Below are 25,035 nucleotides of genomic sequence, written 5' to 3'. Positions count from 1 at the left end.
TGGGTGGCTCAGCAGTTGGGTGTCTGCCTTTGGCTTAGGGCGTGATCCTGAAGTTCCGGTTTTGAGTCCCCTGTGGGGCTCCCTGCAAGGGGCCTGCCTCTCCCTCTGCCTATGTCTCTGCCTTCTCTGTTTCTTTCATGAATAAATAAAATCTTTAAAAAAATCTTTCTAGTGTCTCATAACCATCTGGCCTACACCCAGTTTCAGCTATTTTTATTGGCACTCACCTTTATCCTGTCTTCCCAACGCATTTTTGGTCTTCCTAAAAACAGTAATTCCTGGGGCACCTGGGTGGGACAGTCTCTGTCCTGTTAAAGCCTCTGACTTTTGGTTTTGGCTCTGGTCATGATCTTTGGACTCATGAGATCAAACTTCCTGTCGGGCTCCATACTCAGCATGAGTTTGTTTTGGATTCTCTCTCCCTCTCACTCTACCCTCCTGCTTGTGCTCTCTCACTCGCTGTACAATAAATAAATACCTGAAAAAAACAATTCTTTTTCTTTGCAGACTCAAATTTTATCAATTTGTGTAATTATATAATTATGAGGCCTATGATGGAAATAGATTGGTAGCAAATACAACTGACCCTTGCTAAGCATTCCACTCAATTGGTGGAAGCAGATACATAGGTGTGAACCAAAGTGAAAGCTACTAGCTGTGAGTCTTTAGTATTTTCTAGGGATCAGCTGGCATGTTTCAGAAAGGGTATTGAGAACATTAGTTAAGTGGACAGTGGTTAGGAAGAGCTTCTACTGTATGCATTGTGTACTTTGGGGGGGACAGACAACAGATTTCATCTCATTTTCAGAGGGATCTCTGATCCCTAGAATATTAAGTACCACACTAGAAGTTAAAACCTAACCCATGGCACAGGTTGAGGAATTAATCTTCTTTTCCTCTGGTTTTGGGTACTTGTGCACCTACCTTTTTCTTGAATACTCCTTTCTCTCTAAAAACTAAATTCATACAAACAGATGTTTGTGAGCCAGTGGCCCTACCAGCTCATCAAAAATGTTCAGACTCTAAATCCTAGTTTAGAATCTTGTAAGTAAATGAGGCCCCCTAACTCCACTCTGGTTAAACGTTCCCCACACAAAGAAAGGGACTCTGACCATGCTGGGTAAACAACAGCCCTCATCAATTTTGATCCTTTCACCCTTTTGTTTTCTCCACATTTATCACTATCTGGTGGTGTTGTATTATCTACCACATATTCAATGATAAAATTCCAGCTACTCAGGATATTTATTTCAAGTTTGTTTATAATTTCAAGGTCAGATTTCCCAATCTTTCACAGTAGGTCATTTTTTTAAATGTGAAACTACTTAATTCACGGAAAAGGAAAAAATATATTCGTAGACTAAACGAGTCCTATAGGCAAGGCTACAGCAGCCACAAATGTGGAACTTTTGTACTAAATACCTTTTAAATCTGTGAGAATAAGGGGCTTCTGGGTGGCTCAGTGGTTGGGCCTCTGCTTTCGGCTCCTGGGGTCCTGGGACCAAGTCTCACATCAGGCTCCCCACAAGGAGCCTGCTACTCCCTCTGCCTATATCTCTGCCTCATGAATAAACATAAAATCTTTAAAATACACATATATTTGTATATACTATATATATGTACATATAAATCTGTGAGAATATAAGGCAATCTAACCATAATGGAGTTGAGAGGCCAGCTGGGAGAGCTCTCACACCTACCGCTCCTAGTCAACTGCAGACTCAACCGGAAGAGCATAACTTTGCAAGTCCATGTACTTTTGCTATTATTTTAGGACCCCGGCAGGAGGAAGGTTTTCCTCTGCCTTGGCAACAGCCCAGCCAATAAAAGATTGTCACAACCCACAGCCCCTGAAAAGCCATTCTACTTCCAACCTCCCCCTTTCCCCTATAAACCAACATTCCTCTCTTGTTCTGGGGATTTGCCTATGATTTCGCCATACCCTGCTTATCCCAAATTGCAATTCTCTTGCTATTCTCAAACCCATGTTTGCTGGCAAAATACCTGGCCGTCTTATTTTGACGGTCAATCACATTTTTACATTCCTCAGAAATGAAACATAAAAATCTTAATCCCCCAAATTAAAGGATTAAATGAGAACAACAAAGGAAACAAAGAAGAAAACGTGATCTGGAAAGTAGGAGGCACTTTCACGCGTCATTGTGCCGTACACCTGAAACGAATATACTATTATCACGTCGTCGTGCTGTACATCTGAAACTAATATACTGTCACAGGCCAATTAAAAAATAGGATGCAGGGCAGCCCCGGTGGCTCAGTGGTTTGGCGCTTGCCTTTGGTCCAGCGTGTGATCCCATGGAGACCCGGGATCCAGTCCCGCGTCGGGCTCCCTGCGTGGAGCCTGCTTCTCCCTCTGCCTGTCTCTGCCTCTTTTTCTCTGGATCTCTCATAGATAAATAAATAGATAGGTAGATAAACAGGTAAATAAATAGATAAATAATAGGATGGAAGCCACTGGTATCTAAAACATTCATATAAAAGGTGTTTATGATTGGAGTCTAATAACTTCCCCCCTCCTAGGACAGCACTTCTGTCGGTCCTACAAGGAAACAAACGCATCTTTCCCAAACTTAGTCATCTCTCACTTTCCCAGCACTCTTTTTCCCCTTCTACTTATCACTCTGGGAGGAGCAAAGCGGAAGGAGGACCAGATTCTCTTCTGATTGGTCAAATCCACTAGAGCGGTGGTTCTTCTCCGACTTTAACAAACGTCAGACTCATTTCGGGTTTGTTTGTTAAAACACAGAGTCCTGGGGGCCCTCGGGGAGCTTCTGGTCCAGGAGGCCTGACTGGTTCCCAGGAGTATTTCCGAGCAGCTCCCAGATGATGCTGACGCGGCCGGTTGGCCTTTCGAGAAGCTGCACAGTCCTGGGGCTCCCAGGAATCCCACTGACAAGTGTGATCAACGCAATTCACGTTTAGAAAAAGCAAAGAACTACAAAACAAAAGGGAAAAAAATTAATAAAGGAACCACCCACTCCCGGGCAACAGCAGACCTCCAGGGGGCCACACGCAGCCCCACTTAGTGCGCATGCGTGTGCTTCACCTGTTCCGTCTAAAGGCGCCTGTCACGGACACGCCCACCTAAACTGGGTCGGCCAAATTCCGGGCGCTCAGTGCTGCACGTCGGCTTCGTGCGCTGGGGCCGGCAAATCCCCGTCAACCCTCAACTCCTCGGACCGATGGGTCGCCTCGAGGCGCAGCGCCCGTAGGCAGGTCCGCATCAAGGCCGCGAGCTGCCCCCGCAGCGCCCCCCCCGCCCCCCGCCCCCGCCGAGAGCGGACGGAAACAACCCCTGAGGCCCCGCCCCCGCGGCTCGGCTCCGCACCTCCCGGGCGGGCGCAGGGGGCGTGGCCGGGCGCGCGGCGCCCACGTGACCGCCGAGAGCCGCGCGCAGCCAAGTCGCGCGATCTGCCGTCATATCAGCTTATGCCGCCGGCCGCTGATTGGCTGGCGGCGCCGCCGCTGGGAGCGCGTGCCCGGCCACGCCCCCCAGCCCTGCCCGCCCGCCCGCCCGCCGCCCAGTGGCCCCGCAGCCTGCGACCCCGCGGACGCCGAGTGGGCCGCGCGCTCCGGAGGTAGGGCTCACGCGAGGGCGGCGGCGGGGAACGAGGGCGCATGGAGAGCCGCCGGCGGGGGGGTCCCGGCTGAGGAAGCCCTGCGGCCGCCGTGTGCCTTCCCCGCGGTCCGCAGGCTCCACGCCCGGGCGGCCTCGGGGACCCGCTGCGGGGCGGGGCGGGGCGGGGCGGGGGCGCCGGGACACCTGCCGGCCCGCACCGCGGTGGTGATGGGGCGGGGGCGGGGGGCGCCGGGGAGGCTGGGGGCGCCGGGACACCTGCCGGCCCGCACCGCCGCGGTGATGGGGCGGGGGCGCCGGGACACCTGCAGGAAGTCTGCCCGGTGAACACTGAGGCTTTACTTTGAGACGGAGCTCCCTCTCTGCTGGGGGGATTTTTTTTTTTTTTTTAAGGGGCAAAGAAATTAGGTGGTGACCTGACCGCTACGGTGCAAACCCCACTTACTGCGACGTAATTAGGATGGACGGACAGCAATCCACGCGGGTCGAGAAGCCTTGGAAGGGAAGGGGAATCATCCGTTAGGTTAGCATCCTAGGGACGCCTGGGAGGCTCCGCGGTGGAGCGTCTGCCTCAGGCTCAGGTCGTGACCTCGGGGTCCTGGGATCCAGTCCTGCATCGGGCTCCCTGCCTGGAGCCTGCTTCTCCCTCTGCCTGTGTCTCTGCCTCTCTGCGTGCGTCTCTCATGAATACATACGATCTTTTTTTTTTTTTTTTTAAAGTTAGCATCCGAAAAGGAAAACATCATGCCTACTGGCATCCATATGTTACAGCAGAGTGAATTTGAAGGTGGTATCAATAAGTAAAGTTCCAAACGTCTGAATGAAAAGTTTCCAACCTGTCGAGCTTGTGTTAGCTAGATTATTTCTAACCTAAACCTTCCAGCAGGTTATCTGACTTTACAGCACCACAGTGGTGTGTGTTTAGGGTTAGGGTTCTAATGATAAGCATCTAAAAAAATAATAATAAATGCATGATCCTCGATCACTTAGAGGATGCTTTTCCACTCATTATGTAATGCAATTAGTATGAGATATTCAGAATTCCCCATCTGTATGTATACAAGTTGAGAGATAATTACAATGTAGAAGCTGAGAAACAAGATTCTGGAATATACATCCTAATTGTTACTTAGTACTTAACAAATTATTTAAATATTCTCGCCCTCAGTTTCTCCGTCTATAAATGGAAGTTATGGAAGTACCTACCTACCTGGTAGGGTTGTAAGAATTAAGCAAGGTGGGGCACCTGGGTGGCTCAGCGGTTGAGGGTCTGCCTTCAGCTCAGGTTGTGATCTCAGGGTTCTGGGATCAGCCCCATGTCAGGCTCCCCGAAGGGAGCCTGCTTCTCCCTCTGCCTATGTCTCTGCCTCTCTGTCTGTGTCTCTCATGAATAAATAAATAATCTTTCAAGAAAAAGAACTAAGCAAGGTGATACATTAAAAAAAATGCTTTTAAATAATACCTGGTTCTCAACAAATGTTAACTATTATTATCTATACTTTTACAGTAAAGCCAGAGTAATTGTAGACTCATTCTAGCCTAATTGTGTTTTTTTAGTAACTGTGTTTTATGAAAAAGTTTTGTTTCTGTAGAAGTAAAACAATATAAAGCTTCTGTTTCGGTCAAGGTTATTTAACTTAGGGTCTGTGGAGCCCCGGACTTAAGGGAGTATACACGCCTTAAAATTTTATGCAAAATTCTGTGAGTTTGCCATCACTGAGAATTTACAGAATTACGAAGCTGAAGAGTTGAGATAGTGATGAAGAGGCAGTCGAACTTCGTTCAAGTCTTGGTAGAAGAGCTTGGGACTTTGTAACCAGACTGCGTGGGTTTGAGTTCCAGCCCCAGCGTTTGTTTACTTGATGATCCCAAGCAGATTACTTGAAATTTTTTTTTTTAAAGATTTTACTTATTTGAGAGAGGGCGAGCATGAGCTAAGTGAGGGGCAGAGGGAGAAGCAGACTCCCCACTGAGCAGGGAGCCTTAGGCAGGTCTCAATCCCAGGACTCTGGGATCATGACCTGAGCGGAAGGCAGACACTTAACTGACGGAGCCACCCAGGCACCCCAGATTACTTGACTTGCCTGTGCCCTGCTTCTTCATCCATAATACTAGTACCTAATAATACTAGTACTTATAATTCTAGTACCTAACTCTTAGGGTTTCTTGAAAGGGTCAAAGGAGCTAATATGTATGGTACCAAGTGTTTATATAGCAGATGTTGATATTAGATATTATCAATTATTTTTCAAAGAAAAATCAAATGACACTTTATTCTCCCGTAGGTTAGAGTAATTTTGACTCTGCTGTGGCCCAGTAACAGCAGTAATAATAGCTCCTATTTTTTGACTAACTTCTCTGTGTCAGATGGTGGCGAAACTCTGGGGACTTAGTCTCTAAACCTTAACAAGATAAACCTTTACAGACGTGGCTTTGAATATAAACTTCAAATTTGAATTGCAGTTTTGAGATCATATTGTTAACTGATTTCAGAAGATTTTTTTGTTAGATGTCAGAAAGTATAGCGATATGTTTATGAATACCTCATTATTACATTCAACAAATAGAATGAATTGAAACCCAAATTCTAAAAACACACAAAATAGGTTTCATTTCACGGGATCTAAACTGCCTCTGGAATGACTGAGGTACACATGTCTTCCTCCCGTCCAGGCACTGGTTCAGTATAACAGCAATTATGTGCAGGGAATATACAAATTAACACAATTAGCGTGGTCTTCAGATAAAAGCAAAACTATAGAATTGTTTAAAGTCAAGGACTGAGATCTTTTGAAACTTATTACTTGCATCTGATATTAAAGGTTGAATAAAGGAGAGTTTAGTTAATGTTTAAATTGTTTGGCTGGACTGTACCATATTGACTTAGGGCCATGGGACACTGTAGGTAACATCCAGATTGGTCCATTAACTCTTTTTTTTTTTTTTTTTTTAAGATTTTATTTATTCATTCATGAGAGACATGCAGAGAGAGAGAGAGAGAGAGAGAGAGAAGCAGGCTCCATACAGGGAGCCCGATGTGGGACTTGATCCTGGGTCTCCAGGATCACACCCTGGGCTGAAGGCACGGGCTCAACCGCTGAGCTACCCAGGGATCCCGGTCCATAAACTCTTAACCAACTTTTAGTGGTGTCACAATATCCTTCTCAACTGTTTGGTTTTTAAATGTTTATGTTTCCTGCTACTACTGCTTAGTGTACTTTGTTTGCTATATTATCTCCCTTGGCAGCCTCTACTCCTTATGGCTTCAATTTCAGCTGCTTACAAGCTCACTTTTGAACTTGGGATTCATGTTTGTATGTAGACCACTGCCTATGTTTAAGAGTAAGCATGGACTTAAAGCTTATTAGTCTCTGCTTAATTAGATTTAAGACCCAAAATGAATCCCTCATTCTTTATGCACCCCTGTCCTTGTAGCACCAAATCTGTCAGCTCTCCCAGCATTCCCTTGTTCAGTTCTTGATGACATTACCATCTACTCTGGCCAGCTGAAATTTCACAGCCATCCTAGACTTCTTCCTTGTTCACATTCCAGTATTTAATTGGTCATCAAGCCCTGTGGGTTTTTTACCTGCTAAATCTCTGATGAATATGTATGTGTGTTTTTAGAGCTCCTGGGCTAGTCTACCACAGGATCAACCAAATTAGTCTTTCTGCTTCTCATCAGTACTCATATTCCTAATGGAGTGTTTTCTCTGAAATATGGGTCTGATTAGAACCTCTTTCCTGCTCAGAAACCTTTAGTATCTCCCCATCGTGTATGAGGGAAAATCATATTCCCTATCAGGGCAGCAGAGCTCTTCACAGCCTGACACCAATTTCCTTTTACCAGGTTTATCCTGGCACATTCTCTCTCCCCACCCCCATTTCATCCCTATCTCACTATTTGGCACCCACCAGCAACACTCAATGAGTAATGAATGTACCATGATTTTTTCCATTCCTTGGCAAGTTATTTCTTTCTTTCTTTCTTTTTAGATTTATTTATTTATTTATTGGGGGTGGGAAGCAGAGGGAGAGATTCTTCAAGCAGACTCCCCACTGAGGCTCAATCCCATGACCCATGAGATCATGACCTGAGACTAAACCAAGAGTTTGATGTTTAACAGACTGAGCCCCCCAGGCACCTACAAGTTGTTATTTCTATTTGAAATGGCCGTCCCTAACCTTTTCTTTCTGATAATGGCCTTTAAAGCTTGAATCAGATGTTGTCACTATGGAGCCTTCTACTATAAACTGGGGTAGTTTTGTTGTCTTTTCTGATTATATAGAATTTGTGTATATACTTTTATTATAGCACTTGTATTGATGTAATTGTTTCTATAGTTGCCTTTCAGATGGATTTAGAAAAGATACATCTTTTCCATCTTTGTATGCTCATTATCTAGTGTAGTACTTAATACTTGTTATTTTAATGAATTAACAACATATGATGAAGGATATGTGTCCATATCTGACATTTGACATTAGTTAATTAAAATTTTCCATGACAAAGGGAGGGGAAAGAAATGCTTACAACTCCTACCACAAACAAGGAGCTAAATACTCTTAATAAATAAAGAACTTCTAGAAATTGATAACGAACTTCTAGAATTTGATTTTTTTTTTTTTTAAGATTTTATTTATTTGAGAGCGAAGGTGAGCACAGAGCAAGAGGGAGAGGGAGAAGCAGACTTCCAGCTGAGCAGAGGACTTAACCTGCCTGGGATTTGATCTGAGGACCTGAGATCATGATCCAAGCCAAAAGCAGACATTTAACCAATTGGACCACCCAGGCTCCCCTAGAATTTGATTTTAAGAAACTGAAAACCCAGCACCTGGCTGGCTCAGTCTGTTTAGCAGCTGCCTTCGGCTCAGGTCAGGATCCTGGGGTCCTAAGATTAAGCCCCGCATCTGGCTCCCTGCTTCTCTCTTAACCACTGCATGTGTGTACACTGTCTCTCTTAAATAAATAAGTAAAATCTTAAAAAAAAAAAAAAAATGGGCAAGGGATAAACACATAATTTCACAGAAAATAAATATTCTAAATATGTGAAATGATGCTCAACCTCACAAGAAAAAGATAAATATATACTGAGATATCATTTCTTTGCTATCAGATTAACAAATACCCTACAGTTTGTTGATATTCTCTGTTGGTAAGTTTTTAGGGAAATAGACATAATCCTGCAGTCCTCTGGGCTTACAAAGGGGTGCAGCTCCTATGCAGAGCAACCTATCGATAATCTACCAAAGTTATCAATGCAGTTCATCTTCATCCTAGCACTTCTGCTTATAGAAATTTATGCAAAATTGGGTTAATCGTTGTTTCATTGCTTTAAATAGCATAAAGTGAAAAGCTATCCAAATCCTTTACATCAGTTAAATAAACAACACAAAGGAACATAGGTCCACAGTCCCTTAGCTGTAGTTTCAGAGTCTGAAAAGGCCCGAAAAACCAGAAGGTCTTGTTTTGTTTTTTAAAGATTGGCACTCAAATTCATTTAATGGCACGGGCTTTCTCTGACTGACTGAGGTGCTCACTGTGTGTTGGTACACCTGTCAGGTACTCCTACCTCTGCTCTTTGCTGAGACTATAATTGTCACTTTGGGTTTAATTGCATGTAGAAATATTTTTAAAAATAGTTACAGATAGCCCATATGAATGACAGGATGAAGGGAAGCATCCGTCCCTAGTAATCGCATGGAGTTCTTGTAGGAGCTTGCATGTGGTGGTGTCTGTGAGCCCTCTGCTGAAGAAGACGGCGTAGGAATTACTACTATATGTGACTTACAGGGAAACACATTACTGAAGTTCTACGCTGGTGGCGAGGACCAAGGACTAATGAAAAACAAAAAGCCACAGCCCAGGCCGGGAAATGAAGATCCTAACCATGTTTTGATTAAGTGGGTTTGACAACAGGAACGTACATAAATGCCACTGGTTGCCTTGTTGGTTGTGAAACACGCTAGGATATATCATGAAGAACTCCTGCTGAAGACAGATGTTAGTATTAAGAAAGGATTTGGAAATTTAGGAAACAGTGTAGTGAAAAACATCTGAAAGTATGGTGAAAATGACTCTGCTGATCATGAAATCGCTAAACATAACACTGATGAATTAGCCAAGATAAAACCTGATGACAGCCTGAATGCAGAATAAATTCGCAGTGGTGGCGGATTACCGGGGCAGCATGTTACGTTGCTCTGCATGGGAGCTGCGCCACTTTGCAAGCCCAGAGCAGTGTAGGATCGTGCCTCTTCCCCTACAACCTTACCAGCAGAGAAGATCACCAAACTGTAGGATATTCATAACCTGGTAGCAAAGAAATAATATGTCAGTATATATTCCCATCTACAAGTGTTTGAACAAGTCTCACAGAACGGGCAAAAATCTGTGGGCTGGTTCACTACCACGTAAGGGCGATCCAAGCTCGAGGCAGGCCTGACTGAAGACAGTTGACAATTTTAAATTGTTCCCAGACAGCCCTTGTGTGCATTCTCCTCCTCAAACTTTTAGTCACAGGTTTGCAGTTGCCAGCCCCTGACCTAGAGTATTGATTAGCAGCAAGAGGAATAAGCGTATTCTAGTTCTTAATCCCAAGAATCTGTCTCCTTTTGTTCTGTCGATGGGAGTGGCCTTTCCTTCTGTCACAAGAACAGATGGTCCCTGAGGTGGCAGCATAAATACTATCTAGCAAATTTATCTTAAGTCTCAGCACTGAAAGAAAACTCTGAAATCAGAGTCCTTTTGAAGGAAAGAAGTCCCACTGAACCTTGTAGCTGAAGGAGGAAACATCTGAATGCCCTGCATTCCGCATCTTTACTACTTGCCACGCTGCCTAAGGAGACTTTGGAAAAGAACACCAAGGTGGCACTAGATCTAAATTGATGCCCCTTGCCAGCTAGCTGTTAGAGAAGAACCTGTTCTGGGCCTAGTGTCTCTGAGCTCTGATGTCTCCGGGTATAATATGAAGAGATTGGATTAGAGATGATATTTAAGGTCCCTTCTGGCTCTAAAGATGGCATTTCAGGGATTCTGGTAGCCACAGACTTGTGTTGTAAATGCTTACGAAAGCAGAAACTTCATGTATGGTTTTCCAAAAGTTCTTTGCATTGAGAACTATCAGCATGGGTAAGTAATTGTTGCACGTGTTTATCCTTTAGGGGCTAAGATGGATCTTGTACTCAGTGCTGCAGATTATTATTTTTTTACACCGTACATCTATCCAGCCTCATGGTCTGAGGATGACATCTTCCGACAAACTATTAGTCTCCTGATTGTGACAAATCTTGGTGCTTATATCCTTTATTTCTTCTTTGCAACGCTGAGCTATTACTTTGTCTATGATCATTCATTGATGAAGCATCCACAATTTTTAAAGGTAAGTGATTTTCTTACCTACTTCTTAACTACTGTTACAGTAAAAATAATAAGTATTTGTGCGTGAGATTTTCAGATTAAACTGGTTATAACCATTAAGTAAAATTTTTGCAACCAGCCTCAGATGGGTTAGATGTTTTTGGTAGGGCTGATCCTCCTCTCCTTCTCTTAATTTAAACAAATAAATGAATCCAACTTTGTTGTCGTTTTAATTACAAGCCTGGTGTCTTCCTGGATACATAGACAAGAATTTGCTAATAGTGATGCATAAAGGTACTCATATGTGCAATGGTCTTAATGTTTGACTTTCACAAACTGAAATATGTTTTTACTATATATCTATTTTCTGACTAGATAGGAGATTGTAGGTTTGTTTACAATCATCTTTTTATTCCAGTTATTTGTATTTATCAGTGACTACAAGGACTGAAAAAAAGAAAATCAAGAGAGGGTTGAGGATAGAAGTTATTTGTGAAAGACATGCTTATTCCACGAAGAGAAATCTAGCATGCAGATATTGTGGGAAGGAAAGAAATTTTCAGAATTTAAAGTATTTACTGCATTTGGTCTTCACAAAGGAATGTTCCATGCGCGTTCCAGTATATTAACATTTTCACAGAAGCAGTTTGGCAGCAAGCTCCTTCATATAAAAGAGATTGTAAAAATCCAATCCAAGACAATTTTACACTGGTTTTTGTTTAACAGAGATTTTTGTGATTTTTAAGTATTGATGATTTCACTTTCAGAATCAAGTCTATAGAGAAATTATGTTTACTGTCCAGTCATTGCCGTGGATTAGTATTCCCACCGTATTACTATTCCTGCTGGAGTTGAGAGGTTACAGCAAATTATATGATGACATAGGAGAGTTTCCCAGTGGTAAGTTAAGCACAGAGTAGTTTCTCTAAAGAACCAAATCTGCCTCTTTTTTTCTTCTTTTAAAATAATTGCAAGTTGTTTAATTGTTTAAATGCTCTGTTTTTATATACTCATGTCTTTGCCACATAGTACATTTCCTCGTCTATCAATTTTGAAGTCTTGGTTGTAGATGGAATATTGCCCAGGGGAAGCTGGGTGTGATCAGAGAAAGAGACCTTTGCTTTCATTCACTATTCTCTGTGTTAAATTCAGACTCAAAAAAAAAAAAAAAAACCCAAGTAATTCATGATAATTAGAGAAAATCAAGAGACAGGTTTGTTAGATCCACTATCCTGCTACCTACAACCCATCTCTTTTGACATCTATCCTTCCTCTTTTCAATGCCTGAAAGCTTCATATAACCCTACTATGCATACTGGTTTGGACTTTGATTTTTTTTTTTGTCGTAGTGTATATGCTGGTATTTTCATGTAAGTAAATCTGGACATATTATATATTAGTTACAGTATCACAGTGTGTAGATATCCATAGTTTATTTAAATGATCCCAGTTTTTTTGGTCTTTAGATTATTCCTTTTTTTCTATTATAGATAGTCCTGCAGTGCCTTAACTAAATTTTTGTGAAATTTTGAAATTACTTAATAAAGGTACAGTTCTAGTATATCTAGTATTAGAATGTAAGAATAGTAGTTAACATTTATTGAATGTTGATATGTACCAGCTATAGTGCTAAGATTTTCACATGTATCAATCCATCTTATTCTACATCAATTCTGTGACTTAGGTCCTATTATTATGTTCCTTCTATAAGGGAGTAAATTAATATACAGTAACTTGCCTAGGTCATTCAGCAAATAAGTGGTGGATCTGGGACTGGAACCCAGGCTTGCTGGCACCAGCACACCTGTTGTCCAAGTAAGAGGTTAGATATTTAAAGGAAGGAACAAAAATTATACAGTATGGTGATGAATTGGCTAGGCCTTGAAAAGTAGATAGGTTTATGAGTAAAAGTAAAAGGAGAAAGAGTATTCTAGATACATTGAAGAGAACAAGTAAAGGTACAAGAGGTAAGACTTCTAAGATGTTGGGAGGACATTGAGTAAACCAGCCTGGTTAGTACAAGAACAGATGAGGCTGAAAAGATTAGAAAAGACTGGGTTAGGGAGTAAATGCTGGGCTTGAGGTATTTAGTGGAAAAAAATTTCTAAGCAGGAAGATAGTATGTAAAAATATGTTTTACGAAGATTAATATGGAGGAAAAATAAACGCTGTTATTTATGCTCAAAGATTTAAATAATAAAGATGCCCTAAGTGTATGCTTTTTCTGTCTCATAAGTGCCTTCATATTTTAACTTCAAGTTTTTATGAGAGGGAAATGAGGAAAGAAGCAGATACTAGAGAATTAAAGGAGATTAATTTATAATGTATTGTATTAGCCAAAATAGTTTATAGTGCTTGAGTCTAGGATCATATTTTGTGCACATAGATGGACGAGCACCAAGTAAACTATGGTCCTGGAAGCCGGATCTTGATTCTGATATATCCTGTTATCTTTTCTAGGCTGGTTTCGCCTCATTATTAGTATACTGTCCTTCCTCTTTTTCACGGACATGCTGATCTACTGGATTCACAGAGGCCTTCATCATAGACTTGTGTATAAGGTAGAGTCATTTTTAGGGAAAAGAGAAAAATACATACATCTCAGCAGTGTATATCTATAAACTCTGTTTTCTTGGGTTTTTTGTTTTTTAAGATTTCATTTATTTGAGAGAGAAAGTGAGCACAGGCGGGGGGAGGGGCAAAGGGAGAAGTAGACTCCTGCTGAGGAGGGAGCCTGATACTGGGCTCAACCTCAGGACCTCAGCATGACCTGAGGCAAAGGCAGACGCTTAACCAACTGAGCCACCCAGGTGCCCCCAAATTCTGTTTTCTATTTCTAAGAGTTTCCCCTCACTTGTTAAATACCTAAGTAGCCATAGTTATGATAGATACCAGGTGCATTTTGTTTGTGTTCTTTATGGGTCTGGAGGGGCTGTGTTGAAATGTTACTGTTTTTAGGTAAAGAGGTACATTTTATAAAGTGATTTTGCTGAATTTAAAGAGTTTTTATTTCTACAACATGAGCATGAAAAGCTAAGTTGAAAAGTAAAGGTGGTTCTTAACTGTGTTCTTTTCTTCTGTAGCGCATACACAAACCTCATCATCTCTGGAAGATTCCTACTCCATTTGCAAGTCATGCTTTTCACCCTGTGGATGGCTTCCTTCAGAGTCTACCTTACCATATATACCCTTTTATCTTCCCATTACACAAAGTGGTTTACTTAAGTTTATACATCTTGGTTAATATCTGGACAATTTCCATTCATGATGGTGATTTCCGTGTTCCCCAAATCTTAAGGCCATTTATTAATGGCTCAGCCCATCATACAGACCACCACATGTTCTTCGACTATAACTATGGACAGTATTTCACTTTGTGGGATAGAATTGGAGGCTCGTTCAAAAATCCTTCCTCCTTTGAAGGGAAGGGACCACTTAGTTATGTGAAGAAGATGACAGAAGAAAAGTGCAACACCCATACAAAAAATGGTTGTAAAAATGAAAAATTATTCAGTGGAGAGCTTACAAAGACTGAGTAGATTATTGCCCTATTATTAAATATTATAAAATCTTTTTAATAAGGAAAAATAATCTATATACATACTACCAAGAGACATGGCAAGTAAGTGGTATTTGAAAGTCTACATTGTGGGTACTGCTGAGGAATGATCATGATGGTAGGTCAAGGAGAGAATGCTGTGAACACCTGAAATTTTAACCTCATGCTTACAATACTAGGTGTTGGTCTCAAGGACAAGTTGTCTCTCTCTAGCCAGCATATCTGTAATTTGTATAGCCTCAACAATAGTTTTTATAAGGATAAAGAATAAACTATTGAGGGGACTAGGTTATGTCCTTTTGCCTTAATCCACCCATATTCATTAAGGAAAATACATTGTGCTTGATTATTATCAAGACTAAGCATCATAACAAAGAACTAGTATAAACATGATTCCTTGTTTCAGGAATGGTTGTTTTCGATGTTGGTATGATAATGACTACCTATAGTATTTTGTTCAAGTGGATACATCAGTGTGGAAAAAAAAAATTCTGATAGAACATATTAGCGGCTAAGTTAAATGACCTAATTAATAGCAGGTTTAATAAGATTATCATCTTAATAAAGCTTATTCTCTGGGGAAGCTTATTCTCTGGGGACATTGTCAAATATTACATTTTACTGATGAAAAAATAAATTAGAACTTTAAAAAAATACTGACGCTACCATGAGATTTAATCCAGATCTGGGATTATTGAAAGACTTTGATGGTTATTGTTTTAAACCATTATTTAATAAGTATAAAATTATGTGAGCCTGAATATATTTAGAAAGGGAAATTTGATGCCTAAATAATATATTTGACAATACTGCTTTTTAAATTAAATGGATGCACTGCACTTTTGATATGTTTCAAAGTTACAATCCTCTAATTTCCTATAAAAGGAAGTAATTGCCAAATATTTAGGCCTATCACTGAAGATTAGTTTTGAAATCTTATTTTCCCTCTTCTCCCTCCACTTTTCCCCACTTTCTGTGCAAAAAAATTTAACAAATAGTTTCATAAAGAAATGTGTGTTGTAACATAAATATATTGGAAAAAATGGTTTGGAAAGGCATTCTATAAGCTATTTATGTAAAATCAATAAAAGTTGATTATTACTGTTATTAAACTGTATCAGTTAAATATTGTAGCAGCACAAAGTATTCTCTGTACAAATTGTGTCGATTTGAAACCACAGAAATGATGTGGGTTGTCAGAACTTTTAAATGTTCCAAATGCTCATTGTCAAGGGAAGAAAGGGGATATCACATTCTTTTTATATTTCATATCTTTATTAGATTTGAGTGTTTTAGCAAGAGACCAGTCATAGAATTTAATGCTTGGCACCCAGAAGAAAATATCTTTTTTTCTGAGTTACTATTACACTGTTGCGCTACTTAAACATTCTAGTGTACCAGTTGGTGGTGTTTTGTAGCTGACAGTTCCAGCCAGTGATTGTCATTAGCCTCTCTACCCCCGCAAAAAGAAGGAAATTAAGAGGCAAACTTTGTTTCCTGTGATAATGGCAGCTAATATTCAAGTTTTCTATTCCTGTTTCAGTTTTGGTAGTGTATATGTTTCTAGGAATTTATCCATTTCTCCCAGGTCATCCAATTTGTTCATATATCATTTTTCAGAACGTTCTCTTATTTATATTTCTGTAGTATTGGTTACTTCTCTCTTATTTGTGATTTTCTTTTTGGGGATCCTTTCTCCTTTTGGATGAGTCTGGCTAGAGGTTTATCAATTCTATGAACTTTTTTCAAAGGACCAGCTCCTGGGTTCATCGATCTGTTCTATGGTTTCTTTTAGTTTCTAGATCATTTGTTTCTGCTCTAATCTTTATTATTTCCTTCCTTCTGCTGGCTTCAGGCTTCATTTGTTCTTTTTCTAGCTTCTTTAGGTGTAAGTTTAGGTTGTTTGAGAATTTTCTTACTTCTTGAGGTAGGCCTGTATTGCTATGCACTTCCCTCTTAGGACCACTTTCACTGCATTGCAGAGGTTTTGGGCTGTTGTGAATGACAGCTAATATTTATTGAGCTTTTACTTTTGATCAGGCACTATTACAAGCCCTTGACATGAGGAAACTGGGATATAGTTGCATGACTTTTCTGAGGTTATTTCTCTCTCATAAAGCCCAGTTTGGATGTTTCTGGTCAGTGGCCAGCTTTCCATGATCATTCTGAGACCAGACTCCTTCCGTCTTGGGGCTACCTGTCTCCAGTCTAGAGTCTTCTTTGTTGAAGGGGCCCACACCAGGAGAGGGAAGAGAAAACGACCATTTTTGTGGGTCAGGTTGAAAGCCTTATCCCTTACCCATGTTCCTTTGGACAAAACTTTGTTGAATGGCCCATGTCACTGAAAGAGATTCTGGGAAATGTGTCTTAATTGTGCCTGGGAGGAGGGGAAATGGGAAAACCACTCTCTGGAACAGCTAGCCAGTTTGCCATGCTCACATAATTTATTCTTCTCCTTTTGGGGGTCCCAGTAAAAGCATTGAAGAGACAAACGAGCCCCCAGAGCATTTCAAGTTGTCCATCCGCTGGATGATGTCTTGATGCTCTTAATTCCATTACTCCGAGCATGAGTGTTATTTTCCTCTAGATTCTTAGTACTGTGTAGTGAACAGAAAAAAAAAAAAAAAAAAAAAAAGACATAATGTATAGGGAGAGGAAAGCTTCCTAAAAATGTTAGTAACCATCAAACTAGCCCCTGCCCTCCCACCTTTTTTCTTAAATTCTAGTCTCATTGGGCAGTATTATGTTTAGTCCTGCAGTGTTTTCAATACCACGACTGCACTGTCCCAGTCTCCATTAGAGGAAATCAGACAGTATTCATGGAAGTGAGGCTCTCAATTCCTTCCCACAGGAACATCAAGTGCATGGCTTTTCCCCTTGACTTGGGAAACTTTAGTTCAAGAACAGAAAGGGAAAGTCAAGATTACATTTTCTACCTTTATGGTAGAAATTAGGAAATGGATGGAGGTGGTACAAGAACACATTTCAAAAACCCGGAGACTTTTTATTAGGTGCCATCCTGTTCTTTGCTGTTTCTCTGTCTCCCTGTGTCTACATGGCGGTGAACTTCCTACTTCTCATTGTCCTGCCCCACATTTTCTCTTCCAATCTTCAAGAAGTCAGGGACAGATTTGGTAGAGAATTATGAGCGCAGGTTTTGATACACGGAGTCTGCAGTGCTGGCGCATTATTTAAATAGAGATGATGTCTGGGAGGAAAAGGGGAAGTAGAGAGACAAATCACAACAAAGATGTGGGATTAACCCAGAGAGAAGAAAAGTTTGAGGCCATGAGATTGCTGAGGAGAGCGTGAAAAAAAAAAGATACCCAAAGAAATAAGCCAATTTAAAGGGTAAAGAAATTTCTTTCCTTGTCTTCCCAACCTCTTCAGAGTCAGGAACCTTGACTGGCAGTCTTAGATCAGCAGTTACTGTTTTCTTTTCCTCTAACATCATTAAGTGCACCCTATTTATTCTAGACCCCAGATTCCTTCAAAGTAGTGACTGTGTGTGAATTGCCATTGTATTGAACTATGTGTCCTTAAAAGACCTGGCTGAGGATTGTTAAATAGTTTGCTGAATGAATTAATGGAAGTGTCATTCTCTTCAGTAAACATTGAATGAACCCCTACTGGGTGCCACACACTTGGCACAAGGGGCTGCAAATATTTATTCTGCAGATACTTCACACTGTCGTTTTAACCAAGAATTCACTTCTTATTCATTAGCTCACATTTTCAGTGCATGGGAGGAGTCAGAGGGAAAGTAAAGAGGAAGCAGATGGGTCCTAACCAAGGATGGACTATCCTTTTTTTTTTTCCCCTCAAAGTCAAGCCTCCACTGGAAACAAACAAAACCTACCAGTACCCTGGATTCTGACCCTGTAGGAATCAGTGGTACAAGTACCGATCAGAGGGTTGAATGAAAATGAATCACAACTACTTAACGGTGCTCTGGATACAGAAGAAAAAAGAAAAAATCTTCAAAAATTATTGGTTGATGACACCAAGAAATAACAAACCCGGGAGGACAATCTATAGCTTCAGCTGGAGTGGAATTCATCTCAGAGGAGTTACAGACCCTAACCGCTTTGGAGTTCACCAGTTTTGAGTCCTGGCTCTGCCACTTGCAGATTGCATGACCTTGGTTTCTCTGTCTGTAAATTGATGAAAATCCTGCCTACCTAATAAGATTAAATAGGTTAGAAACACTCAATTAAATGTCAGCAGAGGCTATTATTCATGTAAATTGTGCTTAATGCCTCTGCTTTCGAGGTTCAGTGATTATTGTCATTACACCTAGGATAGGCCCTCGGTGGAAATCAATTGCAGGGAGAAAAAAAGGCCCCTGGGTACTTTCATCTTCACATTGGAGGGTGAGAGATGAGGGGCAAACTGAAATAGGGGGCACAGAGGAGAATCGTAAGTAAAGCCAAAATTGACACATTATCTCCTGTAAATTTTCTTCATAAGAATTGTAAGATAGCTAAGTTATGTATTGCCAAATAATTTTATTGTAAAAATGCATTGCAGTAAACCGTAAGGTCTGTTTACAGGGTTTTGAGGTAAAGTAGAAGAAAACTTCCCTGGAAATTAAATTTCTTAAGGCAAGAAGGAAGTGTGTGAACTATACCGTCGAGCTTTACTGTCAAAGCAGAGTTTTGGTATAGAAAGGACAATACTTATAAATATTTAATCTAAGATACTGCATTAGAATACATTTTCACGGTGTTTCTTAAATCTAGGCTCGACTTGATCTTATTGAAATGTAAATACAGTAAAATTTGTACAAAAAAAAGTAAGAGAAATTACGTTCTCAGTTCTTTGATCAACAATCAGAAGTGTGACTGATTAAATGCTCCTAAACACTTGACACTGTTTACATACTTGATTAATCCCATTTTCTTAAACATTTGATAAGTCTAACACGTTTGACTCATCCCCTCCCAAAAGGCACACTTGTGTACTCAGCACATTTTTCTGAGCTCCTTGGCAACTCAGGATTCAAATACATTTAAACATACTTAACCACAAAACAGCATAATGATATCCCAAGTTCATCGCTCACCTTTAAAATATCTGTACTCTAGACTTTCATTCACTTTTTGTATCAAGAAGCGATACAATCTCGTTATCTCTTGATTTTAAAATTATAATTCTTACGCACTAAGCCTCTTCCTCCGATGGACACTTGGCCTCCTGACGTATGCTACCCAACAGAAGCAAACAGGAGCCTGGAGACTTAGTGTACATTCCAATATTTGAGAGCAATTGCTGTGGTGACTTCTGTCCACCCCTTCATTAGGATTTTTTTTCTTTTTAATCTGCATAATGGAGGTACAATCTGCATACAGTAAAATGTACTCGTTTTCACTGCATGGTTCAGTGAGCTGCTACAGATGTGAGCACCATGTAAGCACCACCCCAAGGAAGATACAGAACGTTTTTCTTTATCACAAAAAGTTTTTTTTTTTTTTTTCATCACAAAAAGTTCTATCTTTGCGATCTCTCCCCAGCCCTCGGTTACAACTGACCTACTTTCTGTTTCTGGAGCTCAATTTTGCCCGTTGTAGAACTTCTTATAAATTGAACCAGATAGTGTGTACTCGTGTGTAGGGTTTTTTTTTTTTTTAGCTCACATGTTTTGAAATTCCTGCTATTGCATATGTCTGTACTTTGTTCCTGTGTGTGTGTGTGTGTGTGTGTGTGTGTGTTTGCTGTTACACTGGCGTGTATCACGATTCCTTTATCCAGGCACCTGCTGATGGATATTTGGGTTATCTCTAGGTGAGGTTATTATGAATAAAGCTGCCACAAACAAGTGGACAAGTCTGTGTCTGGATCTATGTCTCCCATTCTTTCTGGAAAACATCTGTTAGTAGAATTGCTCGGTCCCAGGGGCGATGTAGGTCTGATTTTACAAGAAACTGTCAACCTCTTCAAAGTCGTACCATGTTACATTCCCACTACGAATTGGGAGAATTCTTTCCCTCCGCATCCTCACCAACACTCGGTATCCTCAGTCTTTCTTTGTAGCCATTCCAGTCCGTGTGGAGGGGTGTCTCTCCTTGTACTTAATTAGCGTTTTCTTATGACTAATGATGGTAGAGAGCTTTTCTCATGCTTTGTGGTTGTTCTTATTTCTTTTGTGAAGTATCTGTTCAAGTTGTTTGGCCACTTTTTTAGATCAGGTTGCTTTTCTTCCTATTCTTGATTTATAAGAATCTGTTATATGTTGTAAAAGTCCTTTGTCGGATATATGCATTTTTACAAATGTTTATTCCAGCGTGTACCTTGCCTTTTCCTTTGTGGGTTTTGTTTTGTTTTTTTTGTTTTGTTTTTTTAGATTTTATTTATTCATGAGCGACATACACAGGGGGAGAGAGAAAGAGGCAGAGACACAGGCGGAGGGAGAAGCAGGCCCCATGCAGGGAGCCCGACGTGGGACTCGATCCTGGGACTCCAGGATCGCGCCCTGGATCAAAGGCAGGTGCTAAACCGCTGAGCCACCCAGGGATCCCTTCCTTTGTGTTTTTTTTTTAATGAAAAAACAGGAAAGTTAATCTTGATTAGGACCAATGTATCACATTGGACCAATGTGATGTCCAAGATGTATTTACATCTTTCATAAATACTGCATTTTATGTCCTAGCTAAGTAGTGTTTGCCTATCCCAAAGCAAGCTTGGACTTTTTCTTGTGGGAAGATATTTGATAATGAATTCAAGTTCTTTTTTTATGCTTAGGAGTTTTATTTAAAAATTACTTAAATCGACTAAACACATTCCTTAGCTTTATGAAACAACATGACAAATGCTTATGCTGTGACCAAAGAGAACGATCCCAGTGGAATTAGCCCATTTTTCTTAGTTACAAACACATACAGTCCAGTTGAATTCAAGTTCTTAATAGATATAAGGCTTTTCATATTTTTATTTCTCCATTTGTCAGTTTTGATACACTCTTTTTCAAGAAATTTGCTTCATTTCACTTAAGTTTTCAGATTTGTTGCCATAAAGTTGTTTGCAACATTCACCTATTATGCCTTTAATGCTTATAGGATCCGTCATGATGTTTCCTTTTTAATTCCTGATACTGATAATTCATTTTCTTCTTTTTCTTGCTCATTATAGCTGAGACAGTATATATTTAATTGCCCTTTTTTAAAGTGCCAGCTTTTGGCTCTGTTGACTTTTTTCTTTATTGCTTGTCTTCAATTCCGTTAATTTCTGCCTCTTTTTCCTTCTATTTATTTTGGGTTTAAGTTGATCTCTCTCTCTCTCTCTCTCTGTCACTCTTCCCCCTCTCCTCCCCACCCCACTCCCTGGCCCAACTTCTTAAGGTAGAAGCTCAGATCATTGATTTATTCTTTTTTTCCTTTAAAAATGTAAACATTTAGGGATCCCTGGGTGGCGCAGCGGTTTGGCGCCTGCCTTTGGCCCAGGGCGCAATCCTGGAGACCCGGGATCGATTCCCACGTCGGGCTCCCGGTGCATGGAGCCTGCTTCTCCCTCTGCCTGTGTCTCTGCCTCTCTCTCTCTCTGTGACTATCATAAAAAAAAAAAAAAAAAAAAAAAAAAAAAAAGTAAACATTTAAAGCCACGAAATTCCCTCTAAGGCCAGCTGTGGACTGGATGCCACAAATTTTGATAAGTTGTTTTTCATTATTATATAGTTCCAAGTATTTTCTGTTTCCAGTGAGATTTCTTCCTCGACCAGCGATATGGTGGGCTTGTATTATATCAGCTTGGCTGAGCCAGAACTGTGTTTCCCAGAATTACCTTCCTACAGTTCTAGGTTAGCATGCCTACCCAAGTCATTTTATGTCAGATTTAGAAGGTGGAAATGGATTAGCGACCATCTTATTTTCTGTGCTGGGAAAGATGAGGCAGTCTATGAAACCCTCTTGCCGCTCAGTCATGTTGTGATGTGTTTACTGGCTCACCTGGTTGGCCTGTGGCAGCATCTGGGCCCAGGGCAGCTGCAACTCCCCTCTGGTACCCTTCAGCTTCTTCTAATTCTGGGTCTGACATGTGTTTAAGCCTCTGATGCCCTCCATGTCAGTGTTGTGAGGGGATGACAGAGGTACCAGTCAGTCAACCATCCTGAGTTCCAGCACAGAAACTCCTTGCCACTCCCTCATGCCTACCTCACAGTTCTCTTCTTTCCGACTCCCTCCTCCACATGCTTCAGAACCCAACACCAGACGCAGAATCAGTCACCACATAAAAACTGTGGTGACCAGTTTTCACGAGTTACCTGTGGTCAAACCCTTGCTTCCCTAATGGAACACAGATAAAGGATTTGGCTCTGAAAAAAGTGGTTTCAGAAGTCACAATCTTAAGAATCAGATCTCTATAGTCTTTACAAATCACTACGTTGGATACCTGAAACTAATGGAATGTTGTGTGTCAATTCTATGTCAAATTAAAAAAAAATTTTAGGGGATCCCTGGGTGGCTCAGTGGTTTGGTGCCTGCCTTCGGCCCCAGGGCAGGATCATGGAGTCCCGGGATCGAGTCCCACATCAGGCTCCCTGCATGGAGCCTGCTTCTCTCTGCCTGGTTCTCTGCCTCCCTCTTTGTGTCTCTCATGAATAGATAAATAAAATCTTTAAAAATAATAAAAATCTTTAAAAATCTTTAAAAAATAATAAAAAATAAAAAAATTTAAAGAATCAGTTTTCTGAATTAGTCCCATGTTAATCTGCAGTTGGTTCTCTGAGTCGATTAGCTTTAAAGTCATTAATGACCCTGTTTGCAGAACTAAAGGGAAATATTGGAAGTTCATGATATGCAGTAGCAAAATGGTTACTTAACCAATCCCTTATAGTTGCCTGTAATCAAGGGCCTGTGGAGGGCAAGGCTCTAGAGGAACAAGTATTTGTGGCATAGAACATTTTAGTAGAAGCTGAGGCTAGGAGTTTGTCAATTGCTTTGAAGTGTGCTGAACAATTTAGGCAAAGATGATGCTGAGTTCATGACTTTAAATTCCCAGTTAAGGAACCTAAATGCTTCTGTGATTGCCATAAAATAAACTTTTACCTCCTGTAGTTGTAGGGCCAAATTTCTGAAATCTACATCAAAGTTGAATTGTGCCGATAGCAAGTTTAATTCCCAATCAGTATTACTGAGTTTTTTTATGTTAAAAGACTCTGAAAATGAGATGGGGTATTAAAAGGGTTTTGCACCCCAATTCCAATGTGTGTGCAGGGGGAGGTGAGTGGCGTTCCACCCAATCCTCTGGCCCCAGCTGGGTGTCCTCCATTCCAACTCAATTCTGACACTGTCTACTCAGAGATGGTATCAGATTTCACAGGTTAGGGGCTCAGTCCCACAAGACTGCCCTCTACCTCAGGTGCCAATTTCAAGTCCAGGCTGGTACCTAGAGTTCTGACCAACAGGCTATAAATCAGGTTTTACAACCCCCTCCTCAAGTTTGATTAATTTGCTAGAGTGGCTCACAGTAAACAGGTAGGAAACCTGTTTACTCACTAGATTACTGGCTTATTACTAAGGATATTAAAGGATACCAATCAACAGCCAAGTGGAGACTTAATAGGTCGAGGTCACAAACAAAGGAATTTCTGTTCTTATGAGTTCAGGGTTTGGAGCTGAAGCAAGCAGAAAGGTTCTGGTTCTCCAATCTATAAGTTCTCCAAACCCGTCCCTTCTGTTCTTTTTATGGAGACTTCATTACGTCGGCATGATCCATTAGGTCATTGGCCATTCGTGATTGATTCAAGCCCCAGCTACTCTCCCCTCCCAGGAAATCAAGGAGCGGAGGGAAAGTTCATCCTTCTAATCACATGGTTGGTTCTCCTGGCATTCAGACCCCTTAGATGGGGTCCAAAAGTGTGCTCATTAACATAACAAAAGACACCTTTAATACTATCCTCACTTAAGAAATTCCAGTAGTTAATAGGAGCTGCTTGTGCCAGAAACAGGAGGAAGACCAAATATGTATTTTTTTATCATAAATCACAATATCACAGGTATATAGGCAGATTTGATGCAGCTAGGGACCTTGAGCCCGTAATTCTGCTGAGCCTCCTTTGCCAAAAGAAGAGAAAACTGTAGTAGGCAAAGTATTGGGACAGCACTATATAGCAGAAAGATATATGGCATAAAAGTAATATGGGTTCAAATACTGAGCTTATGCTTTTTCTTTTATAATTAAGAGATTAAAGGGCCACCTGGGTGACTGAGCTGGTTGTGTCTGCCTGCAGCTCTGGCCATGATCTCAAGGTGCTGGAATCAAGCCCAGAGCCAGGCTTCCTGCTCAGGGGGGGAGTCTGCTTCTTGCCTCTGCCTTTGCTTCTCCCCACTCTCTCTCTCAAATGAATAAATAAAAATATTTCTTTAAAAAAAGAGATTAAAGGCAGCCTAGGTGGCTCAGTGGTTTAGCACCTGCCTTCGGCCCAGGGCATGATCTTGGAGACCCCGGGTCAAGTCCCACGTCGGGCTCCCTGTGTGGAGCCTGCTTCTCCCTCTCCCTGTGTCTCTGCCTCTCTCTCTCTCTATC

At 41.0% G+C, this 25,035-nt stretch overlaps 1 protein-coding gene and 2 long non-coding RNA genes across 4 annotated transcripts in view; 1 reads left to right on the top strand and 2 right to left on the bottom strand.

Moving 5' to 3' along the window:
• The window catches only part of LOC112671174 (uncharacterized), a 62,256-nt gene extending 59,968 nt beyond the window's left edge, over window positions 1-2,288 (bottom strand). Inside the window, exon 1 of the long non-coding RNA XR_007410620.1 lies at window positions 228-2,288. This is a non-coding gene — a long non-coding RNA (uncharacterized LOC112671174). The remainder of the gene's footprint in view (window positions 1-227) is intronic.
• Window positions 2,289-2,483: 195 nt separating this feature from the next.
• Window positions 2,484-3,264, bottom strand: LOC125755084 (uncharacterized). Its single transcript, XR_007410626.1, has 2 exons — window positions 3,068-3,264; window positions 2,484-2,956 (listed from the first exon to the last, which is right to left on the bottom strand). It is a non-coding gene; the product is annotated as an uncharacterized LOC125755084 (long non-coding RNA).
• A 240-nt stretch (window positions 3,265-3,504) lies between these two features.
• Window positions 3,505-15,629, top strand: SC5D (sterol-C5-desaturase). 2 transcript variants are annotated; one of them, XM_035716730.2, is made up of 6 exons: window positions 3,523-3,599; window positions 3,992-4,121; window positions 10,763-10,980; window positions 11,726-11,858; window positions 13,419-13,519; window positions 14,042-15,629. In XM_035716730.2, the coding sequence occupies exons 3-6, from the start codon at window positions 10,771-10,773 to the stop codon at window positions 14,495-14,497; spliced, it is 900 nt and encodes a 299-aa protein (XP_035572623.1). In that variant the 5' UTR covers window positions 3,523-3,599; window positions 3,992-4,121; window positions 10,763-10,770; the 3' UTR covers window positions 14,498-15,629. The 2 variants fall into 2 exon arrangements, with proteins under 2 accessions (XP_025320980.1, XP_035572623.1); XM_025465195.3 differs by lacking the exon at window positions 3,992-4,121 and having other exon boundaries at window positions 3,505-3,599.
• Window positions 15,630-25,035: the final 9,406 nt, after the last annotated feature.

Source organism: Canis lupus, chromosome 5 (assembly GCF_003254725.2).
Source record: "Canis lupus dingo isolate Sandy chromosome 5, ASM325472v2, whole genome shotgun sequence".
Classification (NCBI taxonomy): domain Eukaryota; kingdom Metazoa; phylum Chordata; class Mammalia; order Carnivora; family Canidae; genus Canis; species Canis lupus.
Note: the sequence above shows the minus strand (reverse complement) of the source record. Positions and strands in the feature narration are given on the sequence as shown.

Excerpts from the sequence above, each read along its gene's own strand:
- SC5D (XM_025465195.3), top strand. The coding sequence starts at position 10,771 with ATGGATCTTGTACTCAGTGCTGCAGATTATTATTTTTTTACACCGTAC. Across the intron at positions 10,981-11,725 it reads AGCATCCACAATTTTTAAAG|AATCAAGTCTATAGAGAAAT; the intron begins GTAAGTGATTTT and ends TTTCACTTTCAG. Across the intron at positions 11,859-13,418 it reads CATAGGAGAGTTTCCCAGTG|GCTGGTTTCGCCTCATTATT; the intron begins GTAAGTTAAGCA and ends TATCTTTTCTAG.